The sequence below is a fragment of the Crinia signifera genome, chromosome 4, assembly GCF_055691185.1.
Source record: "Crinia signifera chromosome 4, ASM5569118v1, whole genome shotgun sequence".
In the NCBI taxonomy this organism is placed as follows: Eukaryota; Metazoa; Chordata; class Amphibia; order Anura; family Myobatrachidae; genus Crinia; species Crinia signifera.
In genome coordinates this window covers 121,587,965-121,600,399 of record NC_139220.1, presented here as the reverse complement: position 1 = coordinate 121,600,399, position 12,435 = coordinate 121,587,965, and the positions used below count along the sequence as shown (strand labels likewise).

The 12,435-nt window shown below is 46.4% G+C and overlaps 1 protein-coding gene across 1 annotated transcript in view; it reads left to right on the top strand.

The window, feature by feature from the left end:
• The window catches only part of SLC6A15 (solute carrier family 6 member 15), a 68,470-nt gene that overhangs the window by 17,951 nt on the left and 38,084 nt on the right, over positions 1–12,435 (top strand). Inside the window, exons 3-4 of the mRNA XM_083182343.1 lie at positions 2,863–3,020; positions 8,026–8,152. Of these exons, the coding sequence (XP_083038469.1) occupies positions 2,863–3,020; positions 8,026–8,152 (285 nt within the window). The remainder of the gene's footprint in view (positions 1–2,862; positions 3,021–8,025; positions 8,153–12,435) is intronic.

Here is a 12,435-nt window from a genome sequence, read left to right as displayed (position 1 = left end):
CTGAAGACAGTGGCATATTTATAATGGGTGCAATGTGCGCAGTGCAAACAGGGCCCCTGAGTCCCACACATTGCACCCATTTTTTAAAATGTACTTTAAGAGTACTGATCAAATTGCCAGAAAAATGACTGCAGTGCCATTTTTTGTTTAGTTCTGTGAATGCACAGATAGTAGAGACTCTACTGCGCTGTGTAGTGCAGCGCTGTGGCTGAGAGAGAAGAGGGGGCACAAATGGAGGAGGCTGCACACGGGCCTCCTCCTCTCTTAAAGTGCCCCTGGCTCAAGGTGATTTCACAGAATTACCTCTATTACCCCCCCCCCCCACACACACACACACTTTCAATAACCTTATCATTTAGTTTGTGGCTTTGATACCCCAATCAGCAAAGCATACAAAACTCTCTGTCCTCTGGAAGTGTAATTGAGACCAACAGATTGCTCTCACGTGACTACAAAACATAATGGAAAATGGGTATGGATCATAGGGTCAACAATAATTTGGTCAACAGTGTCTAGATTGACCCCAAAAGGTTAACATATATACAGATGGAGCCTGGCTCATCCTTGGTCGGTGCCCGCCAGATCCCTTTCACTGGCGAGCGCCGGCGATAGGGACTGGGACGCGCGTGCGTCTCACATGCACACGCGTCCAAGTATCACGGCGGCTGGGCAGCGTCTCCTGCCCGTCTCCACTTCAGGGAGACGCTGCCCAGTTTGGGGGGGGGGGGGATCTGGGCGGCGAAGGGGACCAGTGGCGACGGCGGGGGAGGCTGCGGCATCTCGTGTGCGTGTGCCCCTGGCGGAAGCCGGCCGCTGCAAAGATGTATCTGTATAACGTTGATATGGGGAAAAGGTAGACATGGAAATGGTGCATACATCAAAGGATGAACATGAGATATTCACATTTTTGGGTGTCAATTAGTGCATCTGTAGTACATGGACCCCCAATTTGTGTACCGCATCCCCTTACATGGCTTATTTTGCTTGCCATGCTTCAGGCAAGTTGCCTCATTCAGCTGCCCTTATGCTCACCAAACTTTACTATTCTCGGTACTTGTGTATTATCAGGGCGCCCATTACGTAGTTTACGTAGTGGTGTATTCAGAATACCAATACAGCACTATGTAAGTGGCTCTGGAGCCCTAAAAATACACAATGCTTAATATCCCCACTATCCACGTCATATCCCCAGTATCCATGTCAGTGTGGAGTTGATTATACATGGTGTGGCCAGCGCAACGAGCCACGAGCCCGAAGCGTGGTGCGTCCGCTCGCCACGCTCCGGGCTCAGAGGATCGCTGCGCTCGCCACACTTTATATCATCAACTCCACGCCGACGTGGATACTGGGGGTATGATGTGGATAGTGGGGGTATGACGTGGGGTAAAATGGCTGATCTATACTTACCCTCCTCCGGCCCGTGCACCGTGTCGATCCCCGCTGCCTCCCCACTGACTCACGCTGGGATCCACGGTGACTCCCTGGCAGTCGCATTCAGTCCCCCTGCTCCGGCACTCGCTACGGACGCTGTACACAATTAGCGTAGTGCCGCTGGGGGAGCTGGGAAACCATGTGATGCGCTGCCAGTGGCACTACACTGAATTACGTACAGCGTCCGCTGCGAGCGCCAGAGGAGAGGGACTGAACACTGCCCATCGGGGAGTGACCATCGCTGCCTCCGGGGAGTAACCGTCGCTGCCACCAGTGATTCATCGGGGATCGCCGTCCGGAGGGTACACCACCCTGCTCCCAGTGCTGCCTCCTGTATTATCACTGTTCCGGCAAAGTACCCTATTCTCAATAATATTCAATATGCATGGTTAAGAATTAAAAAGTTCTGAAAATGAAAAACATTGTCATAAACTAATTTCAAACTTTTTATGTGTTGACCTTTTGCTTGCAAACTAGTGTATGTTGACTAGAGTGGCCAATCCCTGGATCGGCATCATTGGGATCCCGGGATTTGGCTCTAAAATAACTGGGATTTATTGGCCTGCGCAATCCAATGCTAGGCAGCATCTAAACACCCGCTCAGACACTGCCCGGCTGCTCCTGCCCCCTGCTGTGCAGCTCTGTGCAGCATGATGCAGAAAGAGGTCACATTGCGCAGCACGCCAGCTGCACTTCTTCACTGTTTTTTTACCCGAATGTCGGAACAGTCGACATGGACACAGTTTGAAGTGCACCCTTTCCCCTCGCATCGCTTGCTCCACTCGCAATGCTTCGGGCACAGTGCCTCACTACGCTCGGCACACTATTTTATTCTCCCTCCATGCCCTAGTGGATGGTAGGGCATGAAATACCGCCTGTCGGCACATGTCAGCTAAAAAAACAGTATAAAACCCCATGTCGACCTTTTGACTGTTGACCTAACCCATGTCGACCTAATGCTTGTGTCGACCCAATGTCATGTCAACCTAGACCTATGTCGAGCTTGACCAATGTTGACCTTAACCCATGTTGACCTTGCTGCATGTCGACCTAGTGGTGTCGACCCAATGCTTGTCAACCTAGTTATTGTTGACCTAATGACCTTATCCCGAAAAAAACAAGGGATTGAGCATTTTCCAATCCCGAGATTGAAAAATTGCCCCAGGATTGGCCAACCAATTGATCAATAGTGGTCAACCTATTGATTGTTGACATAAAACATGTTTGGCCATGGTCTTAATTCCTGGATCCATGGATTTTAATATTTTAATAAAAATAGGCAAAGGTACTTTATATGAGCACTTCAGAGAAAAATGTCTAGTCATGTTGACTCAATGAGGGAGAAGGTCAAATAACTGTGGACTCATCTGAACTCTAAGCACCCACTAGGATTACTGCTGAAGTTTTGTAAACCTATTATATTCTTTCTAGGTGCATATCTGGTGCCATATTTGATACTTCTCCTGGTTATTGGAATTCCACTTTTCTTCTTGGAGCTGTCTGTAGGACAGAGAATACGGAGAGGAAGCATTGGAGTTTGGAATTACATCAGCCCTAAAATGGGTGGGATTGGATTTGCAAGCTGTATTGTAAGTATTCACTTTTATGTATTTCAGTATTTATAGAACTGAGTTTTACAAATGTATCCTTATATATGAGTTACTTGTTTAAATATGTGAATGCATCAAATACATACTAAGGGTCTTACAGTATGTAGAAATTTATGTTGGTGAGGTATCCCCAGAACTAGAAATATTAAGCATCTCGCAAATTAATGTACAGGGACTTTATTAGATATTGGGATATCTGCTGCAATCCCCCATTTTCACTTTCAAAAGTGAACCATGGGTTTCTGTGGGGGCTTATTTATTTTTTTGCAGAATTTACCAAGTTTTTATTGCGATGCATCCCAGACCCTGGTCCCAGTGGCTAATGACCATCTTCAGAGTTAGCTGTTGCAGCCTACAGCCTTACTGGAAGAGGGATCTGAGGTATCTCCAGTGCTCTCCACTAGTGAATCTACAGTCAGCAGCCAGCACATGCGCAAGACGGTGCCCTGCTCCCAAAGGAGGAATGAAGGGATTGCACCACAGGGGCAGACTCTTTTTGGAGGCCCTGTGATTATATTTTAATACATTCATATAATCAATAAATGTCATAAATAGTGGTGATAAGAAAATACATTTACTGAATCTAGGACGTGATAATTAATAATGATGTGCCCAAATCCTTTTCCATATTCCATGAATCCTGATAAAATTTGCACATTACAATTAGTCAGAAAAGTTCAGTATGAGTTGGCCGTATTTCCTCCCTTTTTGAATGCATGGATCTAAATTTGTATATTTCCCGTCTGGAGAGTTGTACATATATAGAAGGACAGACCTCCACTATCCATACAGTCTGATTGTGTATACTATGTGCAAATGGTATGTCTACAAACAGCGGAACGAGCCACCGAGCCCGAAGCGTGGCGAGCGGACGCGGACGACTTCACATGTATTCCGCAGCCGCACGCCACGCTATCTAAAATCAGTGGGGGTATGAAAAGGTCGGAGGACGTGTACCACTGCCCCTCACGGGCTCGCTGCGCTCACCACGCTTCGGGTTGGCGTTGATAGTGGGGGTCGTGTTGACAATGGGGGGGGCATGTGATGCGATATTTAATTGTACATTTTTCCGTTTTGACAGGAAAATCGCATGCCATTGCATACCTTATTTAGTAGTATGCGATGCGATGGGCGCCGTGATAATACACAAGTACCCATTTACCAAAGTGATGTGCAACCTTTGTACATCTGTGTGTGAATGAGACACAGGGCTTTTTTGACATAGCATAGCCGCCGCTTAATGGCAAGTTGGAGGTGAACATTTAAAACGGCACTCGTAGTAAGTGGAAGCACTTTGCTGTACTCTGACAAGTACAGTTTTAAATTTTCACCTCCAACCTTCCAGGAAGCGCTAGGGGTGTCTCACGCTTCATGGCGTATAGATGCTAGGTGTACGAGGACACATCTGTGCATCCCAATTTGTCAATTAATCTACACAGTTTGCACACTATTCCCATGCTACTAAATAATCAATCACAAGACTAATAATAATGCATTTATTTATACATTTTTTGTCTCCTCTCTCATTGGTCTTTGCCATTTTCTCCACTTAAGCCTCATCATTGTGTGCTACTGCTGATGTGCAAAGCAAGTAGAAATGACTTGCGAGTAATGGAATTATTTAGCCAATGAAATCAGTGAATTGTTCTTTTTCCCCTGCATGACTTCAGACTGGTTGCCTAGCAACATGAGTTTAACCAATGAAAGCAATGGGCGATATAGCGAAGCCACAGCAGTTACTGAAAATGCTGCTTTTTTCTGAATCTATAGTGAATCCACTGACTGCTAGAAAGGGTATGGGTCATAGGGTTGATAGTATGAAGGTTGTGATACATTAGGTCACCCACTAAATGTCAACAGGGGTTAGGTCGACATATGAAATAGGTTGTCGGGCCTAAGGTTGACAGGTTCAGAAGGTCGACACAAGCATTAGGTCGATAATGGGAAGGTTGACAGTCAAAAGGTTGACGTGGGTTTTTCACTTTTTTTAGTGCTGAATGTAGACTTAAGTCGACATGGACACTTTATTAGTGTACAGCGTCCCCTTGCTGTGCTCGCCATGCTTTGGGCACGGTGCCTGACCCGCTTAGCACACTATTCTATTCTCCCTCCACACCCTAGTGGTAGGGTATGAAATACCATCTGTTTTTGCAAAAAAATTAGAAAAACTCATGTCTATCTTTTGACTGTCAACCTTCCCAAATGCTTGTGTCAACCTTCCAACCCTGTCGACCTTAGACATGACGACATATTTTATGTGTTGCCCTAAGCCCTGTTGTCCTTTAGTGGTCGACCTTCACAGTGTCCACCTAGCGACCATCTTCCGCTAGAAGGCTGCCGTTGGACGGTTATGCTTTATACTGTACATACACTGAGTGGCCAAATTATTATGACCACTTGACACTTATACGGAGATTGGCCATAACTTCACATTGTTGCCGCTAGAGCGTGAGATAGCAATAAAAGGGAATGCAGGACAAGTGAAGCATCAATTGCACTGTGTTGCTTGCGAAGAAATGGTCAAAAAACGTGATTTAACTGAGTTTGAATAATAATAGGCAATGATAATTGTAGGCACTTGAACCGTTGGAACCAGGATCAGCAAAACGGCTGCACTTGTGAAGTATTTGAGAGCAGCCGTTATTAATGTTTACAGAGAGTGGACTACCAAGCAGAAAACCAGATCTTAACATCAGGCTTGTGGTCGTCCCAGGCTACTGAACGCTCGATCTGAAAGGAGACTTGCCAGAGTCGTCCAATCAAACAGAAGAGCAACAGTACGTCAGATTGCGGGGAATCTTAATCAAGGAGCAACTGCGAAGGTCTCTGAAAGAACTGTTCACCGCACATTACACCATATAGGCTATGGAAGCCGGCGACCTTTTCGAAAGCCTCTATTGTCTGCCTTGAACAAGAGCAGACATCTCCAGTTCACAATGGAGCACAAAGATTGGACAGTAGATGACTGGAAAATGGTCATGTGGTCCGATAAATCTCGTTTTCAATTACACTATGCAGATGGCAGGGTGCGAATATGGAGAAAAAGCACGAAAGCATGGACCCCAACTACATTGCCACAGCACTTCAAGCTGGTGGAGGCAATATTATGGTTTGGGGGATTTTTTCTTGGCATTGTATGGTTCCTTTGATTCCTGTGGAACAACGTCTGAATGGCCAAGGGTATTTGAGTGTTATCGCAGATCAAGTACACCCTGTTATGTTAATAGTGTACCCGGCCAGGGATGGATACTTTCAGCAGGACAATGCTCCTTGTCATAAAGCTGGCATTGTCCACAGATGGATCGAAGAGCATGACAGAGACTTTACCTTGCTTAGTTGGCCTGCACAATCACCAGATCTCAATCCAATTGAGAATTTGTGGGATGAGATTGAATGGGCCATCAGGCAGCTGGATCCAGTACCATCAAATCTTAAGGAATTGGAAAGTGCAGTTCATCGGATATGGACCCTTATTTAGATATGATCGCAGTACAAATTTGTTCTCAAAATGGGCAAAACCATGTGCACTGCAGGTGGGGCAGATGTAACATGTATAGAGAGAGTTAGATTTGTGTGAGTTATTTTGTTTCTGTGCAGGGTAAATACTGGCTGCATTATTTTTACACTGCAATTTATATTTCAGTTTCAACACACCCCACCCAATTTTAACTCTCTCTATACATGTTACATCTGCCTCACCTGCAGTGCACATGGTTTTGCCCATTTTGAGAACAAATGTGTACTGCGATCAGATCTGAATAAGGGCCATGGTCTCAAATTCCTCATACTACCTAGCCAGGGCCGTCTTTCAGTATGACCTTAATGGGCACTTGCCCAGGGGCCCCAGGTGTATAAGGGCCCTATGCTGATAGCTGAGGATCCCCTTTTTCCAGGGATACCAGAATTTTGAAAGCCGGCCCTGGGGAACTGGAGATATCCAACTTTAAAGCAGCAGTCCACATCTGATCTGTTAATTGCAATTCCCAGTCATATTTCTCAGGTTCTCTCTGACTTAGATAATATTCCAAAAACTGGGACTCTCCCCTTTCTGTCGATACTAGCGGCTTGTCTCTATTATGCCCAGAACCAGAGATATCAGCCTTCAAGAAGCCGGTCCCTGCTCCAGCTCCAAACTTCTGGTGTACAGTTTTATATTTTTGTCAATGGATTGCTCTGGCTCCTGATCTTTGATCCCCAAGTCCCAAGCACCTCCTGAAAGTTGGGACTTTAGGTTTTTATACTATTGAAGGCTAATAAATCTATTTCCAGTTTCCTTGTTTGACTTCTTGTTTGCAGTCAAACAAGCTGCCCTTCCACCGGAAAATGACGAATATTAAGCCCACTCCATTATCCAACCCTTCACTGCGTATAAAACACCCCCTACCTCCCTGGAAGTCATTTACAAGGGACCCTTCATTCAGCTCAGTGCCCCCTTCCACACGTTAGTGTTCACCCTCCCACCACCTGTGCAGTAAAGGAGTAATTAGCAGAAGTTACTGCTCCAGGTCCTATATGTTGAATGGAAGATAGTGCACCCCCTGCCACCCATGGGACATCAAAGCTGCTGCTGATAGCACCCCCACCCCTAGGAGGGGAGAATGGGAAATGGCCCCAGTGCATTGCTTTGCACAGGGGTCCACACTGCTGTTAAGACGGCCCTGCACCTAGCAAGATTTCTTAGAGTACCTGCGAAGAAGAACCCATGCCATATTAAGGGCAAAAGGTGGTCCAACATTGTATTGAGGGGGTGGTCATAATAATTTGGCCACTTAGCGTATATTTAGGAGCCTGTACCAGTGAACATTATCATGTGACTGGTTGAATATATTATGCAAATTTATGGTTAGAAAAACTTATGGTTCTTTAATATGTTACTTATTTCATGCTTTGTCTTTAACATCCTTCCAAATAGACAATGGTTAAAATGACTGATGTCCTCTAAAAACATGAGAACAGCGACTGATGTACTTGTTTTATTTCGCAGGTTTGCTTGTTTGTGGCCCTTTACTACAATGTTATCATCGGATGGAGCTTGTTTTATTTCTCTCAATCCTTCCAGCATCCCCTCCCATGGGATCAGTGCCCTCTGGTGAAAAATGGCTCTAATACCTGTAAGATATTAATATTTTCTCTATTTGCTATAATTGCTGTCAATTAAATTGAACGTTTGTTTCAGCTATGCTATTTTTAGGACAGATTTAAAACCCCCAGCTTTGTATTAATTATATATTCTGTATTATCTGTAAATCCACTCAGTTAAATGCGCAATCTAAGTAGGTGTCTTATTACTCAGCAAATACAAAAGTCATTGTGGGCAAGGAATCAGGAATTTGACCATGTTTGTATGCTTTTGCTCCATGCATTGAGAATATATTGGAGCATGTAACTAATTGGGGAGTATAAAAACACTAACAGTAGGAATGTCAATCAGCTGTGCTGGTTTGTAAATCGGGCCCTTATGTGATGCTGTTTTAAACAACTGAAAGATTGTACTCTTATGCCCCATACATGGTATACGTCATGAGATCGACCCTATTAAGGTTGACATGCATTGGGTCGACCACTGAAGGTCAACAGGTCAACATGGGTAAGATCGACAGGGTCAGAAGGTCGACACAAGCATTAGGTCGACAATGTTTTCACTTTTTTTGAGCCAACATGTGCCCTACCATCCATTATGGCGCGGTGGTAGAATAAAATTGTGTGCCGAGCACAGCGATGCACCATGCCCGAAGCATGGCGAGCCATGCGAGGGGACGCAGTATTCTTAGGCAGTGTCAACAAAAACGGTACTTGTTTCCTTGCACGGCGCCACCGATTTTAATTGTATGAAATCGGGTCTCAAAAATTGGGTCGATCGCATCGCATGCAACCAAAACGCATGCGATGCGATTGACCCGACCGACCCGATTTTTTACATTGGAACCAATGTTAAATGGTCCATGAGACCCGATTTTACATTGGCCCCAATGTTAAATGCCCCCAGACCCAATTTTTCATTGTATGCCCCCCATTGTTAACGCCACGCCACGATCAACGTCAACCCGAAGCGTGGCGAGCCCACGAGGGGCGGCGGTACGTGTCCTCTGACCTTTTCATACCCCCACTATCCACGACGGCATGGAGCCCGAAGCGTGGCGAATGGACGCGCATTACTTCCGACATTTTACGCGTCCCCTCGCGGGGCTTGCTGCTCTCGCCACGCTTCGGGCTCGCCACACTATATAAAATCAACTCCACGCCGTCGTGTATAGTGGGTGTATGAAAAGGTCGGAGGACGCGTACCGCTGTGCTCGCCACGCTTCGGGTTGGCGTTCATCGTGGGGTGGCGTTAACAATGGGGGGGGGGCATTTGACATACAAATTACCTATCTGGGTGGCTATACAATCAAAAATCGGGTATGGGGGGCCATTTAACATTGGTTCCTATGTAAAATCGGGTCCATCGCATTGGTCGCATCGCATGCCATTATAATGTGATGCGACGGACCCGATTTTAAACGGCCATTTAACATTACATACAATGTTAATTCGGGTCGCTTGCATCAGTCGCATCGCATGCCATTATAATGGCATGCAATGGATCCGATTTTTACATTTTCGGGAAATCTCTTAAAAAGCCCGAAATTGGGTCGGTCGGGTCCCATCGCATACCTTAAGTTAAGGTATGCGATGGGACCGACGGGCGCCCTGCTAGGAAACAAGTACCACAAAAACCTCATGTCAACCTTTTGACTGTCGACTTTTCCATTGTCGACCTAATGCTTGTATCGCCCTTCCGACCCTGTCGGCCGTACCCATGTCAACCTATTTCAGGTGTCGACCTAAGGCCTTTCGACCTTCATTGCAAATGCATTGTTGACCTAAATTGGACTGACCCAATGACCCATACCTCCGTACGGGGGGTTTGTGCAGTGTGCTGAGATATCTAGTTAAGCTCGTGTTTATGCCCTTTAATACCAACCCATTATTTACATATATTTTTTATTTTTTTTGGCTGTACACATATCTCTTATACTAACTTGCTCAGCAAAAATCTCTTGTGCAAATCTCTCAGTGTGTATGGGATATCTAGATTGTGGGCATAGGTGTGCACACATTGAGTGTTAGGGGTGCACAGGCACCCCCTAATGCTGTGCCCACCCTTATGAACACCTCTGCCGCTAGTAATACCTGCAAAAGACTTTTGCTTTTTAGAACTGTATTCCATTAAAAGAAGCACCTATCAATCAATTATATGTGTGTTTGCATTGTTAATTGTACTAGACCATTGTCATATCAATAAATACCTTCGTCATCCATATATGTTTATGACCTTATTTGCATGTACTGTTACACAGAGTAATTAGAAGATTAAAACTGAAATAGGCAGATGGTGTGGCTGAGATATATTGTAGATATATTGTAGCCAGTGCCAATCGATGATGGTAGACATGCCTAATTGGCGGTGTTAGACATGCCCTATAAGTGGTGCTAGACACACCCCTCTGACGGTGCACCCCCTAATAAAATGTGCTGCGCACGCCTATGATTGTGGGAAATCTCCCACACTATATTGCTCAGAACACATCTCTTGTTCAAATCTCCCTGTGTGTATGCCCCATTATGTATGAAAATATAACTCAAATAAAGCCTATGGGGATGTTATTGCCTGCAAGACCCCGAAGGTGCAAGACTTAAGATGCCGACAAATTGCAATTTGAGCTTCCAATATTGACTATATAGTCAAAATTGGAAAGAAAGTTAGCACAAATCCCACAATGTGTATACAGCTTACAATGCCAATACGTGCTCCCATGGGATTGGCATCCCAAGAAAATATAGACTGTGCAGGCAAGCCAATATTGACTATATTGTATACATAGGGGCATAACTAGACCCATACCAAAATGTTTAAAAGGCCCCCCAGCACTCTGCCAGAGTCAGAGGTGTGGTTTGGTGTCAGAATAGTAGTTTGGGAGGGGTATGACAGAGTAGAAGGCAGGACCAGAACAGAGATATGTGAGAGGCAGGATTAAGGTTATGGGGGGTTAAATTTATGCAGGGGGCGGTTCACTGTGACTTTACTGGCTGGTGGTCAGGTGGTGGGCACTTAGCTGGCAGGGAGGGAAGGGAGGGCAGGGTGACAAACACAGGGATGGTGTGGGCCACTGGGGGATGATTGATTAGATGGGGGACTGTCGATGGAGGATGGTTGATTAGATGGGGGCACTGGGCTGGGTATGGATATGGTTGGTTAGATGGGGGGCACTGGGTTGGGCATGGGAGTGGTTGGTTAGATAGTTGGGGATGGGTGATTAGATGAGGGGGGCACTGGGCTGGTGTCGGGTATATGGGAGCACTGACTTTGGGATTGCTTGTATGGCCCATGCACATTACAGTTCCTCAGGTTCAGCTCCTGCTGCTATCAGTGGCGTAACTATAAATTTTGCTCCCCCCTGCCAAAAAGTTTGTGGCGCCCCCACGGGCGCCTCTCCAGCGGTTGCCCCAGCGTGTGACGTGGTGACGTCACATGCATAATGGAGAAGCTGAAGCAGGATAGAGGAAGAGAAACCAGCAGACACTGCTGATTCCCTTGGCTCCGACGCATCCCAGGTCGCCCCAGCACGCCGATCCTGCACACAGTAGCCAATAGCCAGCTCTGTGTACAGTCAATTGAATCAGTGGGGGGCATTTGTCGTATCTGCCATGGCCGCACCCGCGCTGCGGCTGACTCGCCTCCGGTGCTCAGCCAGTGGGCAGCGGCAGGCAGCAGCATGTCAGTGCGTCCAGCGGTTGCTGGCGCCCACATAGACCCCACTGTGGCTTGCTCCCCCAAGCGGCAGCTGTGGCTGCCTTACAGTAGTTATGCCACTGGCTGCTACTGGAAGCTCCCAGTCAGGTCCAGTTCATGATCAGTGCTGGCATCAGGGGAGAGCCGACAATTCATTCCCCCCCACTGGTCTCACAATCAGCGCTGGAGCTGGGGCTGGTGCCAGGAGGCAAAATCTCACCTTGTTTGAGTGAGTTCCCCAGTTTATCTTTTTTAAAGCAACAATTATTTACATAGGAAAACCAACCATTTGCCATGTAAATGATTTTGGCTTTAAAAAATTGAGAGAACTCGCACAAAGGGCCCTATTCAGATCTGCTTGTTGGGCTGCAAGTTTTCGGAACCAAGAGAGCAGTTAGCCGCTGCCCTGCCGAGTGAACTCCCCCCCCCCCGCATGGCCCCACCCCTGTGCACGGGTGTGAATGTGTACGCAGCTGTGCACACAGGGGGAAAATCATTCACCAATCAAATGATTTTTCCCCTGCTGCAGTGCTGAGTGAGCCAGGACTCACTCAGCGCTGGGAAGGCTGTGGGGAGAAGGAGGACGCTGATGACGTGGGAACGGCTGCATTTTCATGGGGA